At 43.0% G+C, this 18,551-nt stretch overlaps 1 protein-coding gene across 4 annotated transcripts in view; it reads right to left on the bottom strand.

Moving 5' to 3' along the window:
- Positions 1-16,798, bottom strand: part of Cdk13 (cyclin dependent kinase 13) — a 109,314-nt gene extending 92,516 nt beyond the window's left edge. For all 4 annotated transcript variants that reach the window (XM_074065356.1, XM_074065357.1, XM_020184804.2 and 1 more), the window contains exon 1: positions 15,582-16,798. In XM_074065356.1, the coding sequence (XP_073921457.1) occupies positions 15,582-16,798 (1,217 nt within the window). The remainder of the gene's footprint in view (positions 1-15,581) is intronic.
- Positions 16,799-18,551: the final 1,753 nt, after the last annotated feature.

The following is an 18,551-nucleotide window of genomic DNA, read 5'->3' as shown; positions in this document are numbered from 1 at the left end:
CATGTCTCTCCCACACAAACTTCATACTTCCATCCGCCTTACACTCCACCTCATCTCAGAGAGGAGGTATTCCTCTCCCTACTTAAAGCTAACTCTTGAGGCTGGTAGAGTGACTCAAGTTATAGCAAGCCTGCCTAGCAAGCATGAGACCCTGAGTTCAAACCCCAGTACCACCACAAAAAAAAAAAAAAAAAAAAAGACCAACTTCTGGTATCTCCATTGATCCCACACTCTAGAATCTTACTTTTCAGTGTTGTCCACAGACCAGCAGCACCTGCAAGCTTGTACAAACTACTGTATCCTGCCTGGGTCCTTATCGACCTAAGAGTCCAGAATCTGCATTTTAAAGACACCAGTTACAGTATGAGGGACACTATGCTAGGCTCCTCTGTGATTATTACTGGTTTATTCCACTTAAACCTTTGCTGTCCACTTCTTTCTTCTTCTTTTAGTCAGGGTTTATGTATCTTAGGCTGGCCTCAAACTTGCTATGTAGCACCCAGGTTGGTTTCAAACTAGTGATCCTCCTGCCTTAGTCTCCAAAGTCCTGGGATTACAGGCATATGTGACCACATCCAGCTTTTGCTACCCATTTCTATTTCTCCTCCAGAATAACCCTAGTCTCTAAAATCTTTACAAACACACAAGAAAATAAAAGAAGCAAACAAACAAACAAACAAAAAGTGGTGGTACCCTGATATTGTATCTTATCTATCTGTCTAGTTACAGCCAAATTCTCACCCCAATATACTCTTCAAATCACTATAATGTCTTATATCCTCACTGAAATTTCTGGAAACCAGTAAATCTATTTTTCAAAAACAGAAAAAGCAAAGAGGACTAGAGGTGTGACTCAAGCAGTAGAGTGTCTGCCTCCCTAGCAAATGCAAAGCCCTGAGTTAAAAAAAAAAAAAAGCCCCGAGTTCAACCCATTACAACCAAAAATTAAAAAATCAATTGTTTACGATGACAATATTTGAACACACCCTTAAAAAAACACTTCCTAATCATTTCTACTACTTTGCTCTTTCCGATTATTTTCTTACTTCTATGGCTGTTTCTGCCTCTTCCTCTTCTCTACTACACTTACTCTCTCACAATAATATGTCTATATATTATAGCTGAAAGATCTCCTAAATGTTATTGTTCATTCTGTCTCAATCCTCTTCCCCACTCCCAACAATCACACATGTATCTTCAGCACAATACAGCTAAATCTCTCCAAATCCACCCTATTGCTCCTTAAATATTCCCTATTCTTGAGCAATGGCATAGAATGAAAGAACAGAAACTTGGAAATTATTTTACATTCCATGCTCTCCCCATATTCAATTGGTCTCCAAATCCTGCCAACTCCACAACTTAAGTATCTCTCCATTTTCCAGACTCACAACGAAGAGCTTCTATTCCATATTAGGTCCTACATCAAAACTCTTAGTCTAGGGCAGTAGTCACTTTACCGTGCTCCTAACTCAACCCTCCACTCTTTCTAATTCACTCTCCTGAATTACCTTTCAGTTACTCCATCAAAACTTTTCCGCCACACACGTACAAAGCCTTGTCCAGCCAATTCCAACACATACAAAATGCCAGACCTGAAATGTTTCCCTCGCATTCCTCTCTTTGTCTCCTTATCTGCTCAAAAAGGAATATTTTGCATCTTAGCACAATGTCTGTCAGCTCTATAGTTTTCCTTTTTTACACCAGGTACAGAGATGGCTCAGTGGTGAGCCCTGAGTTCAAACCCCACACCACTAAAAATGAGATATTCCTTGTTCCAAGATCCGATCACACTTTGTCCATGCGTCATTAGAATAAAAATAATCAAATCTGCCCCAACTAAACTGATACTGTATCTGCATAGCAGAAACCTGAGAATGCTCAATAAATATTTGCACAATTAAGTATACCACTTATGGCATTCCTATTGAATGGAATTTCACCTTGTTAGTCTAGTATCAAGGTGTTACATGAGCTATCTGGTCCTAACCTATCCTCCCACGCCCATGACTCCATTATTTACTTCCACATTTGCCAACAGAGAACATTGTCTTACCGATGATCTTCTATTGAAATCCCAGACATCCTTCAAGGCCTAATGCAAGAGTCCTTCCTTCTTCAAAAAAGTCTTACCACCAACGCCAACCAAGAACTCCTCAGTGTTTTCTCGACACCCTTCTTTGTAACCTGATATATCACTTTTAACTTTGTATTTAGATATTTACCACACTATCTGTACCATCTTTGAGAAACAGAATCCAGACATCATTTATTTTTGTACACTCCACAGTCCATAGCTTATTACCACATGGACAGAAGTGTGTTATTAAATAAATAAATATACTTGCTGAACCTCACAGTTTACGAAACATATTTATAGGCATTTTTCATGACTTGCACTTCATAGCAACCAAGTTATAAATAAAGCAGATGTGGGAACTAAGCAAAAAGGGTTGATATTTTTTGAGTGGTCAAGAACTATGAAGAGGTAGAGGCAATAGTCAAGCCTTAGGCTTGTAGTTCAAAGCCTACACTACTGCTGGATGCCTGTGGCCCACTCCTATAATCCTAGCTGTTCAGGAGGCAGAGATCAGAAGGATCGCTATTCAAAGTCAGTCCAGGTAAAAAGCCAAACCCTATCTCAAAAATACCAAACACAAAAAAGGGCTGGTGGTGTACCTCAAGTGGATGAGCACCTGCCTAGCAAGTATGAGGCTCAGAGTTCAAACCCCAATACAGAAATGAACAAACAAATAAATAAAATTCTTTATTGTGACCCACAAGACCTACATTTCCTCCCATCTTTACTATATCCTCTACTCACTAGGCTCCCAATAAGAATATGGTGGGAGGAATCTAGAACTAGAAAGAAGTAAAGATATCTTCTATTTTCAGATGATATAATCTTGCATGTAGAAAAACCTAAAATAACTCACTAGAAAAATGTAATAATAAATGAGTCAACAACTTGGTAGGACACACACTCAATGTAGGGGAAAAAAACCCCACAAGGATAGTCTACACATAAGAAGCAAACAATCAAAATGAAATTAAGAAAAAAAAATTCCCATTAAAAAAGTCTTAATCACTATTCACAATAGGCAAGTTATGGAAACAGGCAAGATGCCCCACTACTGACGAATGGATCAAGAAAATGTGGTATCTATACACAGTGGAATTCTATGCAGCCATGAAGAAGAACGAAATGTTATCATTCGCTGATAAGTGGATGGAATTGGAGAACATCATTCTGAGTCAGGTAGCTGGGCCCAAAAGACCAAAAATCATATGTTCTCCCTCATATACAGACATGAGATCAAGAGAAAACACAACAAGGGGATTGAACTTTGATCACAAGATAAAAGCGAGTGCACACAAGGGAGATATGAGGATAGGTAAGACACGTAAAAAATTAGCTAGCATTTGTTGCCCTCAACGCAGAGAAACTAAAGCAGATACCTTAAAAACAACTGAGGCCAATAGGAGAAGGGAACCAGGAACTACAGAAAAGATTACATCAAAAAGAATTAACCTACAAGGTAACACACATGCACAGGAAATCAATGTGAGTCAACTCCCTGTATAGCTATCCTTATCTCAACCAGCAAAAACCCTTGTTCCTTCCTATTATTGCTTATACTCTCTCTTCAACAAAATTAGAGAAAAGGGCAAAATAGTTTCTGCCGGGTAGCTAGGGGGTGAGGGGGAGAGGGAGGGGGAGGAGAGGGTGGTAATGATGGGGGTGGGGGCAAGGAGGAGAAATGACCCAAGCATTGTATGCACATATGAATAATAAAATAATTAAAATTTTTTTAAAAAGTCTTAATAAAAAGACTACAACACCAACAGTCTTAAAAAGATTAAAACACCTAAGAACTTAACAAAGGAAGGGAAAGCACTGAACTAGGAAAACATAAAACACTGAAAGAAATTAAAGGGAAAGACATTTGTTTAAGACTACAAAAATGGCAATACTCCTCAAAGTGATCTACAACTCAAAGTGCTTTTTTGGCAGGACAATAATTGGCAAGCACATTGTAAAACTCACATGCAAATGAAAAAAAAAATCCAAACAGTCAAAATGATCCTTTAAAAAAACTAAGCGGGAAGACTCATACTTGCCAATTTCAAGTTATTGCAAAATCATGAGGTTTTGGCTTAAGGATGAAGATATAAATGGATGGAATAGAACCGAGAGTACAGAAATAAACCCTCACACTTATGGTCCATTGATTTTCAACCAATGGTACTGGGGCAACTAAACAGCCACACACAAAACTAACTGAAAATGGGTTAAAGTAAAGCTAAAACTATAAAGCTTTTGGAAGAAAGGATAAGTCTTTGTAACCATGGATTCCACAGTCTTCTTAGATTAACATCAAAACTACAAGCAATAAAAGAAATAATAAGCGACACTTTGTCAAAGTAAAAAACATCATACTTTTGTTTTATTTTTGCAGTACTGGAGCTTAAACTCAGGGCCTATATCTAGAGCCACTCCACCAGCCCATTTTTGTGATGGGTGTTTTCAAGACAGGGTCTCAAGAACCATTTGCCCAGGTTGCTTCGAACCTCAATCCTCCTGATCTCCACCTCTCAAATAGCTAGGATTATAGACATGAGCCACGGGTGACCAGCTTTATTTTTTTGGTAGTACGAGGGTTTCTACCACTTGAGCCACTCTGCCAGCCTGGAACGTTTATACTTTAATGAATGTCATAAGAAGTGGGAGAATGAAAAAATGCTTGCAAATAATATATCTGATTAAGGAACTTATCAGTAAATACACAGAACTCCTAAGATCAACAATAAGAACACAACCAGAGCAAGGCATGGATGGCAGTACACGCTTGTAATTCCAGCACTGCGGAGGATAATGAGTTCAAGGCCAGCCTGGACTGCACAAAAAGACCCTGTCTTAAAAAAGAAAATACAAATATTCTCTTAAAAAAAAAAATAGAAAGACATACAAATGTCCAAAAACACATGAAAAGATACTCAACTTCATTACTTATCAGAAAAATGATGAGATGCCATTTGAAACACTAAAATCACTATAAGGAAACAGATTCTGTCACAGTTTTGGGGAAAAGGAAACCTCATTCATTGTTGATTTGAATATAAAAATGATGTAGCCACTTTGAAAAGGTTTAGCAGTTCCACAAATGTTAAACACAGAATTACCATATGTCCCAGCAATCCTGAGTATGTACCAATAGGTATATACCTATAACCCAGAGAAATAAAAGTATATTCTTATGCAAAAACTTACACAGATGTTCACTTGACCATAAATTATAATAACCAAAAAGTTAATAACCCAAATTATCATCCATCAACTGACAATAAAACATTATGTTATCCATACAATAGAATATTACTGGGCCATAAAAAGGAATATTGGTACATGCTATAACACAGTTGAGTCTTTTTAAAAATATGTGTAAGTGAAAGAAGCCAGTTACAAAAGATCACATATTTATTGTTTGATTTCATTTAAATGAAATGTCCAAAGTAGTAAACCGATAAACACAAAGCAAATTGATAGTTGCCAGGGCCTAGATGAGGTAGGAATGGGAGTAAATGCTAATGGCCACAGTTTCTTTTGGAGGTGAGAATAATACTCTGAAATTAATGGTGATGGAAACACAAGTCTGTAAATACACTAAAGACCAATTAACTATACAATTTAAAAGGGCAAATCAGTAGCCAGGTGTGATCGTATACCCCTGTAGTCCCAGATAACTTGGGAGGTGAAGACAGGAAGATTACTAAAGCCCAGGAGTTCAAGGACAGCCCCAGCAATATAGTGAGATCCTGCTTCAAAAAAAAAAATTATAGTAGCCAAGCACCAGGAACTCACACCTGCAATCTTAGCTACTCAGGAGGAAGAGATCAGGGGGAATCGAGGTTTGAGGCCAGCCTGGGCAAACAGTTTGAGAGACCCTATCTCGAAAATACCTAACACAAAACAGGGCTGGCAGAGTGGCTCAAGTGGTAGAGTGCCTGCCTAGCAAGCATGAGACCCTGAGTTCAAACTCTAGTACCAACAAAAACTTTTAAAAATTACAGTGGAAATAAAAAAGTCAACCATATATTACTCACATCTGAATAAAGACATTATTTTAAAAACTAGAAAAAAATTACAAAACTGAAATACTTTGTTTATTCTAAAAGTATACTTCCTTTTTCTTTAGGTTCCTTATGTAGCATAAAAACTAACCCATAAGGCTGAGTTTTTACAGATTTGCTCAAACACACCAGTTCCAGACCATTGAGCATAAAGTGTGTGTCTTCATGTTTCACCGAACCATGCCCTGAGATGTGTTTTTAAAGCAAGAAAAAGGAAAAGTTGGTAAGAAGAGCAGCAGGGGACTTGATTTGCACAAGGGCATGTACTTTTATTAGCCTCTTTCTACTTGCCTATAATATTAAACCTTATTAATATTAACAAGTTTTTTAAAAACCTGTGGTGCCGGATATTTTCTTATCCAAATCAAGTTAACGTCACTTGCTGGCTACCTACTATCACATACTGTGCTGGGTGCTTAAGAGAACTAAGATTAAAAAGACTTAAAATCAAATGGCTGAAAGCACACAAAATGTTAAGAAAATTCTCATCGAACTATGCAAAGCCAGAAGTGGGACAAGCCGAAGTAGTAAGGAAAAGATAATGTCAATTTAGGAATCCACATTCAATAAAAATACCTTCCAAGATAGAGCCTTTCCACATACAAAACAAGTGGAAAAGGATTGAAAAGGTAAATAAATATGTGATTCTGCATTTTTAATTTCATGTTTATACATAACATACGTGTCATACATATCTAGAAATACAACAGGGCAAGATTATCAGAGCAAGAGAATATGTCACTGTAATATCACATTGTATATATAAACAGACTTATTAATAAAGATGAATATTGCAAAATCAAAGAGAAAATCTTTGTAACTAGCTTCTTTCGCTTACGCATATTTTAACAAAGATTCATCTGTGTTATAGCATGTACCAGTATTATCCCTTTTTATGGCCCAATACTATCCTATTGTATGGATAACATCACACAAAAATCTTTTGACCAGAAAGTATAAACCATAAAAGATAGAAAGCTAAGTTAGACTTCATAAGACTTAAAACTTTTGCTCTTTCAAATTACTGTTAAGGAAAGTAAGCCACAGACTGAGAAAAAAACATTTGCAAAACATGTTTCTATATCCAGCATATGTACAGAACTCTTACAATAACCCAATTTGTAAAGAATATGGTGAAAACTTCTTTAAATACTACTCAGGAGGCAAGACCAAATTAGTGACACCCTGTCTTAAAAACAAAAAGTGAAGCCCCTTCCCAGTACCCAGTAAAATAAATAAAAATTAAAATGGGCAAAGGTCCTAATAGACATTTCTCAAAAGATATATAAATGACTAACAGGTATATGAAAAAATACTCATTGTCACTAATCACCACAAAGACTATTATCAATAGGAAGAGGTAGTGGGGCTGGTGGAGAGGCTCAAGTGGTTCAGTGCCTGTCTAGCAAGCGTGAGGTCCTGAGTTCAAGCACTAGTACAACCAAAAAGAAAAAAAAGAAAGAAAGAAAACTAAGAAGAGGTGGGTGCTGTGGATCACCCTTGTAACCTTAGCTACTTGGGAGGTAGAGATCAGAAGGAAAGCAATTTAAGGCCAGGACAGGTAAAAAAAAAAAAAAAAAAAGGAAGACACTAACACAAAATATGCAACACAAAAAAGGACTGGCAGAGTGGCTCAAGTGATAGAGCCTAGCAAGTATGACCCCTGAGTTCAAACCCCAGTACCACCAAAAGAAAAAAAGAAAGAAAAATAATTGTTGATGAGAATAGAGAAAAGGGAACTCTTTTTCTACTGTTGGTGTAAATGCAAAGGTTTCTCAAAAAACTAAAAATGGAACACCACATGACCAAAATGATAGCTAAGATGGAAGCAACCTAGGTGTCCATTACCAGATGCATGAATAAAGAAAATGTGGTATATATACACACTGGAATACTATTCCATCCTCCAAAAGGAAATCCTGTCATTTGCAACAACATGGATGAACACGGAAGACATTATACTTAAAAGGGAAAAAAGCCAGGCATCGAAAGACATGATTTCACTGTCAAGCTGAATCTAGAACTCCATGGAACTTAACTTCTATAGGAGCACAGAGGAGAATGGTGTTCATTAGAGGCTTAGGGAGGAGGATGGACAGGGAAAGCGACAATGTTTATCAAAGGGTACAAAGTTTCACTTAGGAGAAATAAGATTTAATGATAAATTATACTGAATGGTGACTACATAGGAATGAATTGTATACTCAAAATTGCTATAACACTAGATTTTAGCCAGGTGTGGTGGTGCATGCACATCTGTAACCCCAGCATTCAGGAGGTTGAGGCAGGAGGATGAATTCCAGGCAAGCCTGGGCTACATACTGAGTCCCTGCTTCAAATAAGATATTTGAACTGGGATGCTGAGGCACATCTATAATCCCAGCTCTCAGGAGGTTAAGGCAGGAGGAAGGTGAGTTGGTGAATTCAAAGCTACTCTGGGCTACGCAGTGAGTTCCAGGCTGGCTTACACTGCACAGTGAGATTCTGTCTCAAAAAGCCAAAAAAAAAAAAAAAAAAAAAAAAAAAACCCAACGTTTTCACCACAAAAAAAATGTGAGATGACAGAATTTCTAATGATTTTTATTTAATCATTCCACAATATAAGAACATAATCGAAACACCAAAGTATACTCCATAAAAACAATTCATGTTTGTCAAAAAAATAAAATAAAATTTAGGGGCTAGCAGAGTACCTCAAGTGGTAGAGCACCTGCCTAGCAAGCATGAGGCCCTGAGTTCAAACCCCAGTCCTGGAAAAAAAAAAAAAAAAAAAGACAAATTTGAGAAAAGTAGTTGCTGATGCAACAGAAAGTTAATATTGCCATTTAACAGAACCCTTATAAATTAAGAAGAAAAACAGAAAAATGAATCAAGAAACTAGAATATCCAAATAAACAAATGAAAATGTATTCACTGGGTGGTGGCATGGTTCAAGTGGTAGAGCACCTGCCTAGCAACTACAATTCACTGCATTCAACCAGCAAAAAAAGGAGGGAGGGAATGAATGAGGAGGGGAGAGAGAGAGAGAGAGACAAAAACGAAACGAATCGAAATGAAAAGAGGAAAGAAAGAAAGAAAGACAATGTATTCAGCCTTGTTAGAGATCAAAGATGAGGGAATATTACACAACTCCAAGTGTCTAAAGAGAGCATGTGCACTTTCACACTGGTGGGGAAAATAAATTGATAAAAGCCTTCTGAAGGGCAACTTGACAAAGTATCAAAATTATAAATGTGTACACCATCTTTGACTCCATTTTACCCCTGAAAAATCCAATCTAAAAGACATAATGGGAAAGAAATGCATAAAAATTGTACTTGGTATTAATACATATATACACATAGCAAAAACAAAAAAGTTCATCAAATGTGAATTTGGCCAAACAAGGAATGCTACATTCATACAACAGAATGCTAGGAGCCAATAAAAAGAATAAACTACGAAGTACAAAAAAGCATTATAGTATGTTTCCATTCTGTACAATCTTGTCCCTTGTGCATAAAGAAGGCATGCATATATGGAAATATCACAATGAAACCTCTCTGTACGATGAATATATGCTAACAAGAAAAAGTAAGAATGACCTGACATTTTATCAAAATGTAAGGTCATGTGCGGAGCCTATAGCTATAATCCTACCTACTCAGCAGGCAGAGATCAGAATTGTGTGGTTTAAGGGCAGCCAGGGCAAAAAATTAGTGAGACCCCACCTCAATCAATAAGCTGGGTGTGCTGACTATGCCTGTGATCCCAGCTACATGGGAGACCATAAGTAGAAGGATCATGGTGGGAGCCAGTCCTGGACAAAAGGCAAGACCCTATCTGAAAAAATAACTAAAACAAAGGCTGCGGCTTGGATTTAGGGGCACTTATATACTTACTTCTCTGTACTAACTGAAAACTTCTATCAAGAACCTTTGTCTTTGTGAACAGGCAAAAAACTATGAACAGTATGAAAAAAAAGAAAGAATTCTGAGTGGTAAGAAATAATAACTTTTAGACCAATTGTGTTTAGAGAGTCAAAATAACCCAGTGAGAGTGTCCCTCTACAACTGAAAACACAGAAACAGAAGAGTGGGGAGGCGAGTAACCCATTTACCACTTTCAATTCCTCTTCCCTACATTTTTCATTTCTATTTTATGTAAATTTTAGTGTTTACCTACATTTTATCCTCTAATTCGCATCCATTTCATCTTCCAATCACATGAAGAACACAAGATTCTCCCACAACTTGATACGTAGAAATTCAGGAACAAAATCACTGCAAACAAGTAATGCTTCTGATTCCAGCTGGGCACATTTTTTGCTTTCACCACCCACCTCAGCGTTTATAAATCTCTTTATATGAAAAAAAAGCCAACCAAAACCAAAAATAACAACACCAACTATTACCACACACATACACACATACAAAAAAGGGATAACCACAGAAAAAAAAGGAAAAGATTATAATAATCTTAACTATGAATATTAAGCAACATTCACTACAGCTGATTTTTTATAAGTAGCAACAATTATTCAGTTTCAAATAAAGTTTGATATAGTCTGTTCAGAAAATTTCACCTTAAAATTTAATTCAAACTCACCAAGAAACACAGATCACACATGATCATTTATTTTGATCAGAGTTAAATATAAGCAAGTAGGTCTGAATTTATTCTATTCGTACTAGTGACTACCAGTGTTACTTATTCCATTGAAGTAGAAGTAAAAAGAAGGATGGTCTTAAATAACCTTCTTATAAATCAAAACGATTACTTCCCAATCCTAGAGTATGTGTGAATCAAATGAACAAGTTTAGAGCTACAACTGGTAGACTGTGTTGACTGGTATGCATTACTCTGTGGAGGAAAAAAATGTATTTAAACTAATGAAAGCACTAATAAGTATGCGTTGGAATTTGTCCTCTAGGAGCTTACAATCTAGTAGGGAAATCTCAAATGCAGAGGGTCAACTAATTAGAATATTAAATATAACTTTTTAAAGCTCTATAACAGAGATAAAGCAAAAAGTTTCTTTTTTTTTTTTTTTTAAAGGTACTGGGGTTTGAACTCAGGATCTTTTGCTTGCTAGGCAGGCACTCAAACCATTGAGCCATACCTCCAGCCCCGCAAAAAGTTATGGAAATACAGGAAAAGAACTTTTTTTAGCTGAATGAATGAAAGGATTCAAGATGGTGAGATGTGGAACCAGTCTTGAAAGAAGCAAAGATAGAAAGAAGGTTTGGAGTATCTCTGACCATTCCAAGCTAAAAGTAGGAAGATAAAGAAACAAAAGGGCCTCTGAAAATAAGAGTTCTGATAGAATGGGGACAGATCATTAAAGGCATTAATTGACAATGCATTAGAAAGTTTTGGGGTTTGTTGTTTTGGGGCTTCTGGGGTTTTTTTTTGAAGACTCTGAGGTTGCTAGACAAGCACTCTACCACTTAAGCCACACCCCAGTCCTTTGCTTTTAATCTGTTTTGCAGATAGGGTTTTCCATTTTGGCCTAGTTCAATCTTGGACCACAATCCTCCTACCTCAGCTCTCTGAGTAGCTGGGATTACAGATATAGAATGTATATCAGTATACACTCAGATATACTACACCCAGCCTAGAAAGTTTAGTCTTAATTCTACAAAATGTGAGGGATATTATCTAACCAGATTTTAAGAAAACTCTCCTAATAAAGCATGAATTGCGAAAAAAGGAACGGTAATACTTATCGGGAGTCTAACCAATTAAAAATGATGGCTTAAACTAGGGTGCTAGAAATGGAAAGGAGGGAAAGGAATATTAGGATTAGAGGAAAGAAATATAATGAAGACTGAATAGATGTAAATGTCAGGTAAAAACCTGTCAGAGAATGAGCTAAAACAAAAAAAGGCCATCATCTGAGAATACAAGGAATGAATGATTACAACTTTGGAGAGTTTAAACAATTCATCCAAAGTTCTCTCCAGTTCTATTTCTGCACTTACTCTAGTACACTATATTTGTAATATTTTCTCTATTAAGTACAAACATTACGTCAGTAGCATTTTAGGAGTGATAAGAGCTTTATGAAAATTCTGGAATATGCTTATTTTTTCATTATTTTGAATGCTAATCCTAATGGAAGTGCCCCCATATAAAAGGCTAGCAAACACCAGTGGTTTCCCACTTATTTGTATCTAGGGTTCACCATCTTCTTCAGGTTCTCAGGGCCTTGATATTACATAAAGAAGGCTTTGCCTCTTCCTGGTACAATAGAACTTCCACAGATATAGAGAAAGAGCCAATTATACAGAACAGTTTACCATACTGACTGTAACTAGTCTGATTTCAAATCAACACAGCCCACAGGAAAACAATCAATAACGAAGTGTAATCATGTCCTCAAGGGACACTTTTCAACTGGGCACTGTTGGCTCACACCTGCAATATTAGCTGCTTGGGAGCCTGAGATCTGGATGGAGGTTGAAGTCCAGCCCAGGAGAATAGTTACAAGACCCGATCTCCAAAATAAACAGAACAAAATGGACTAGTGGTGTGGCTTAAGCAGTAGAGCACTTGCTTTGCAAGTGTGAAGCCCTGAGTTCAAACTCCCGTCCCAACAACAACAACAACCAAACTTTTTTTTGGCTGACTTTTATAAAACCAAAGTAGAAAAAAAATTCCAAAGATTCAACCCCTCTCATTGTTGGCAAAAACTACAAAATTAGAGCTCAGGGCATAGCTCAGTGATACACAGTTTATCTAGCAAAGGAAAGGCCCTGGTTTCAATCCCAGCACCAAAAAAAAAAAAAGTACAAAGAAAGAAAGACAAATGAGCTGAATGAAGCTTTAGGAAAAAAATGTTTGTCTTTTGTTTGTTTCATTTTTAACACAGGGCCATACTATATACCTCAGTCTAGCCTGAATTTGTGATCCTCCTGCCTCCATTTCCTAAGTGCTGGGATTACAGGTGTGCCACACACCTCAAAATACTTAAAAAGGAGGGGAACAAGGTACAGAAATTAACACATAAATTCTCAAATGGGTTAAATTTTAGCAAAACAGATCTGTATGTGAGGTGGCCAACTCCCTTCAATGCCAGCTGCCATTCCACCCATCCAGCACAATATTAAAAGCAGGTACTTTCCAATCAGCCCAGGGTTGAAGCCCAAGCTGACCTCAGAACAAATCACCTAACTTTCTGGAGCTTCAGTTTCTCAATCTATCAATGGGAATGTTTCCAACTATCACAGGGTTGAGGGGTGAATGTTTTTCAAGTCTGACATTCTATTGTAACACTACAATCAATACCATTCCCTCCCTCTCCTAAACAGCCCCTCTTTTCAGTGCACCTTACATTTCTTATGGACCAATCTGGAAGATAATGTGAATTTGCACATCCCGCTGCCCAAGTTATGAGACGAAAAGGAATGCACTGAGGTCTGGAAATTCAAACGAAGGCAAAGAGCACATTGTGAAGTAGACATCACTAGAATGGGAACATTTATTCTGGGGTGTAACATCCAAAACATCTTATCATAATTTCAATATTATTTTAAATGTATATGCACTTCCTTAAAAGTATCTACACTGAAGCAACGTGCTGGTGGCTTACACCTGTATTCTTAGTCAGGAGGCAGAGATCAGGAGGATCAGGGTTAGAAGCCAACGGGAGCAAATAGTTCCACAAGACCCTATCTCCAAAAAGCCCATCAAAAAAAGGGCTGGTGGAGTGTGCCTGCCTAGCAAAGGTAAGGCCCTGAATTCAAACCTTAGTATCAAGAAGAAAATGTGCATTCACAATTCATTAATACGTAAACTACATGAGCTGGAAAAAGACCATATTTCTATTTCTTACAACACAGAACATGGTCTACGTAACGTACTTACTTAAATGAAGTATATAGTTCAAATTCACAGTCATAGTTTGTTCAGTAAACACCATCCCTTCATTTACTAACGTTTATTTATCAAGCACCCACATGCGCCAAATACAGTGCTAAGCGCTAGGAATTCCAGGGTGAGCAACACAAGCCAGTTGCTTTCATGGAACTTACAGTCTAGAGGTCTATTCATTAAAGAACCTGAGTCACCTACCACAATCACTAAATTCTGTAAATAAATAAAACTTTTGCATTAACTGTACAAGTGAATTCAATTCAATTGTTTTTAAACAGTAATAAAATATTTGTTCTTTAAAAGTCTTAAGTTTTTTTTTCTTCTAGTGGTACTGGAGTTTGAACGCAGGGCCTAGCGCTGGGCACTTTACCACTACCAAAAAGTCACACACTTAAAAGTGCTATCTAAAGTACTCAGACTTCATCAGTTTGCACACACACACAGAAATACAAACCATTCGACAAACCTAAAAGGAAAGTATAAAACTCGTACAAGGTAAGTTCAGTGAAAGTGCTGTGAATGGCAATATACTCGAGCACCATAAGAATGAAGACATTTACACAGATCTTTTGGTTTAAGGACAAACTCACACTTAATATTTCTACTCACATCTCATGTTTACCGTTAGTAGGCTAACACTTGAAACAGACCGAGAATTTTAAGACTCAGTACCATTACTGAGGTACCGCATCCACCTGACATTACTTAAAACTAACACACCGATCCTAATGTTATTCTGCAAGACGCTACACGGTAAGGCCTAGGAAGTCCAGTAAAATACTCAAAAATGGTTCCTAATTCACTTTGTAAAATGAGTGAGTATATGTCAATGCATACACATTTTTGGAGAATACTACTGTATAACAAAGCATAACACACACATTATAGTCCAATCTCACCAGATTAAATTATACCCTTTAAAATCTTGTGCACAAACTTCCTAAAAGTCAAGGTGTAGCTCACGTGACGGTGAGCAGCTGCAGGCCTATGGGGAGAGAATGCACTGAGCCTTCACTTGGCTGCACTGGGTTACGCCACCTAGGTTTATGTTATCGGCAATTGGGTGTGATCACAAACCAACAGAGAAACCACAACCGTGTCATTTTTATTTAAAATGTGAACTTTGCAAGATCAGGTAAAAAGCTATCCCACACAAGAGTCTCAAAATCATTCTGTCCCTTATCTTCCAATTTTGTCTCCATCAACTTCCACCTTAGCGCCTTTCACTTAAGATAAGCTTTCCAGAAAAGTGCTTCGCCCACGGCTTTGCCGTCCACCAGTCCTGACCCGAGCCCCTGGCTGGTTCCTCTACAACACAGAGCCGAGGTGGCCTCCAGTCCCGCGGGCTTCCCAACCCAGAAGGAGTAAGCGCCAAGGCCCAGCCGGCCGAGTGCTGCCAAGGCCGTGCAGCTCGCAGGACCCGCCAGTGCGCGGAGCAACAAGTCCGCCCCGCCGCGCCCCGGACCCCGCACGGCCCCCGGGCGCGCGGAAACGCCCCTCCCCGCCAGCGGTTCGTCTCGGGCCGCGCCTCCCGCCCCGGCCCTCTCCCTGCCTCCCGGGGTGCGGCGCGGCCGCGCAGGGGCGGGACTCACCTGAGCACGGGGCTGTAGGGGCTGCGGGAGCGGCGCCAGCTGCTGCTGCTGTAGGGGCTCGGGGACACGTCGCCGCCGCGCTCGTACGAGCTGTGGCGGCTGTAGCTGGGCGAGCGCCGGCGGCTGTAGGGGCTGGGCGAGCGCGCCAGCCGCCGCGAGTAGGGGCTGCTGCCACCTCCTGCCGGGCTGGGGGACTTGCGGCTCCTCAAGCTCTGCGAGGCCCTGTGGGACACCGGGCTGTCGTCCCGGCCTCCCAGCGGGCTCAGAGAGCGCTGCCGCCGCCGGTAGGCCTTGGGCTCGGCCTTGTCCTCCCGGTAGGCCTTGGGCGGCTCCTTATAGGCCGACGGCGGCTCCTTGGACGATTTAGTCCGGCTCCGGTGGGCCTTCAAGTCTCGGTCCTTGCGGCTGCTGCCGCTGCTAGACGTGGCCGAGGCGCTCTTCCGGCGGCCGCCGCTGCTGCTGCTGCTGCCGCTCTTGGCGGCCTCGGCCCGCTCCTCGCCGCTGTGGCTGTGGCGGCTGCGGGTCTTGGAGGCCTCGCCGCCGCTGCCGCGCTGCCCATCCCGCCGCCGGTGCTCGCGGTGGCGCTCCTTGCTGCGGCCGCTGCTACTGCGGCGGTCCCGGCGGGGCCTGCGCTCGGATCCCTCCCCGCGCCGCTGGGTGCCGGAGGAGGAGGCCGGACTCCCGCCGCTGCCGCCCGTTCCCCCGGCAGCCGTCGCCGCCGTTGCCGCGCTGGCCCCCCCCAGCAGCAGCCCCTGCTCGGACTGGGAGCTCACATCCTCGTACTCCACCAGCGGGGTCACACCCCCGCCGCTACTAGCACCGCCACCGCCGTCCTGCTGCGGCTGGGGCAGCGAGAAGACCCGACGCTTCTCCGCCTCCTGCCCGGCGCGGGGCCCGCGGCGCCGCTTCTGCCGCCCTCCTGCGCGCCTCTTGCCTCTCGCCAGCCGCTTGACCTCCAGAGGGGGGCCTGGGCTGAAGCAAGAGGAGGAGGCCGCGGCGGCGGCGGCTGCGGCGGCGGCCGTGCCGGGGGCAGCCAGGAAGAGCAGAGGCGGCGGGGGCGGCGGCGGTTGCAGGAGCTGCGGCTGCAGGAGCGGCAACAGCAGCGGCGGCTGCTGAGGGGACAGGAATCGTCTCCGCTTGCGGCGTTCCTCCAACTTCTTCTCCGCCCAGCTCAGGCCCCCGCCTCCCCCCAGCGCCGTGTCCGAGCTGCTCGGCATCGCCTAGAGGCCGCCGCAGAGCGCGGCGCGGGTGCGGCCTCCTCCCGGGTCAGATCCTGGCCATATCCCCCGCCGGAAACGGGAGCGGCGACGGCGGAGGGACACAGAGCAGCAGGGCCAGCCGAGAGGCGCGCCACGATAATCCGGGGTCGGGACTGGGTCCCTGGCTTCCAGATCACAGTGCGGTACGCAGCGGCCTCAGCACCCGAGGGAAGCAGGAATCCAGGCTGCAGAGCTCGCGATCGGCTCGTCGTCCTATCCTCGGCCGCAAAAACACCAGATGCGCCGGGCTGCTGACCTGCGGGGGAGGCCGGAGTCCTCCAAGTGCCCCCGCGGGTGGGGGAAGCGGCCTCGGCCGCGCTCAAGCTCCCGCAGCGCAACGCGGAAGTACCACCTTCGTAGCCTCTTCACTCCATCGCACCCTGACGTTAGGTTCGAGTTCAGGGGAGGGGAGTGGGCGAGACAACAACACGCCTCCGCCGCCTGCTGCTCCGCGTCGACGTCGTCCTCCTGTGGTGGCGGCGACACCCCGCGGGCGCCTCGGAAGTAGCCTGGGCCTGACAACAACTCCCGGCCTAGGGCCTCGCGCACTCTGCGGCCCGCGGGGACGGACAGCGGGGCGGGGCGGGGCGAGGCGGGGGCGACCGGGCTGCTGCGGCTCACGGTTAGGGCAGCGAGTGTGCGGGGCAGGGCGGGGGGCTGTTTCCGGGGAGATAGGGGCGGGGACGTTTCTGAGTCGGTGGTGGTGGGTACGGGCCCCGACTTTCTTCTTCCCCCGCCGCCAACAGAGGTGGCGGAGCTGCCCCTTCCCTCAGCTCCCCCCTCCACGAGGAGTCTTCTGGCGTGCGCGGCCGGCCACGGCTCGCTCCACCCCCCTTCCCTCTCTCCTCCTCGTCAGGAGGAGGGAGGGCGATGGCACTTGCTGGTTGGGCCCTAACCCCCACAACCCCGCCTCCTCCCTGCGCCCTTTCGGCTTTCCCCCCCACTCTCTCTCGGCCCAGACGCAAATCGGGGAGCGCGCACGCACGTCACGCTGCGAGAAAGGCAAAAGGGGAGTAGTAGCAGGGAGAAGGGAGGCGGGAACAAAGTTGCCGCGCACTGGCGTGCTCGCTCCCGCTGGAGACCGGCAGTCCGCACCGGAAGTGGCCGAAGTAGGAACCGCTCAGTTTCCGGTGAGGGTGGGACAGTATGAGTGAAGAAGGGTTAAAGAAAGGAGAGGAGCGGTGTGCGGTCCACCGCTATCCTTGCAGTGGTGGCACGCTTATCGTGCATGTTGCTCGCACCCTGCGCGCCAGTGCCGACTCCGCGGGCCCTGGCTCCCCAAAAGCACCACACTGCCTCGTTGTTGAGTGAAAGGTCACGACTGGAATGAGAATCTCGGGAGACTCCGAAAGGAACAGCGCTGCTCTGGCTTTCTGGCCCAGCCCCGGGATGGAACAGCTGCGAGGAGACAGGAGCCCGCAAGAGGGCGGAGATGACGTGAACCAGGCTCACGTACACCCAAGTTCGGGGACCCATCTTACTCTAAAAATACACTTGGTAATCACAGCCTCGAGCGTTGGTAACACTGAAGTCTACTTTAAAAAAATTTTAAAGCCCTGAAACAATGTGGAATAAATGGGATGTCACAGGGATTACTGGAATTACCCGGGGACCCTGAAAACCTCCTATGCGAAGGAGGGCTGCCCTCTTGGTATTTCACCCACTTTCACCTTCCTATGTAAAGCTGCGAGGCCGCCAAACAGACCCACAA

Source organism: Castor canadensis, chromosome 2 (assembly GCF_047511655.1).
Source record: "Castor canadensis chromosome 2, mCasCan1.hap1v2, whole genome shotgun sequence".
In the NCBI taxonomy this organism is placed as follows: domain Eukaryota; kingdom Metazoa; phylum Chordata; class Mammalia; order Rodentia; family Castoridae; genus Castor; species Castor canadensis.
Note: the sequence above shows the minus strand (reverse complement) of the source record. Positions and strands in the feature narration are given on the sequence as shown.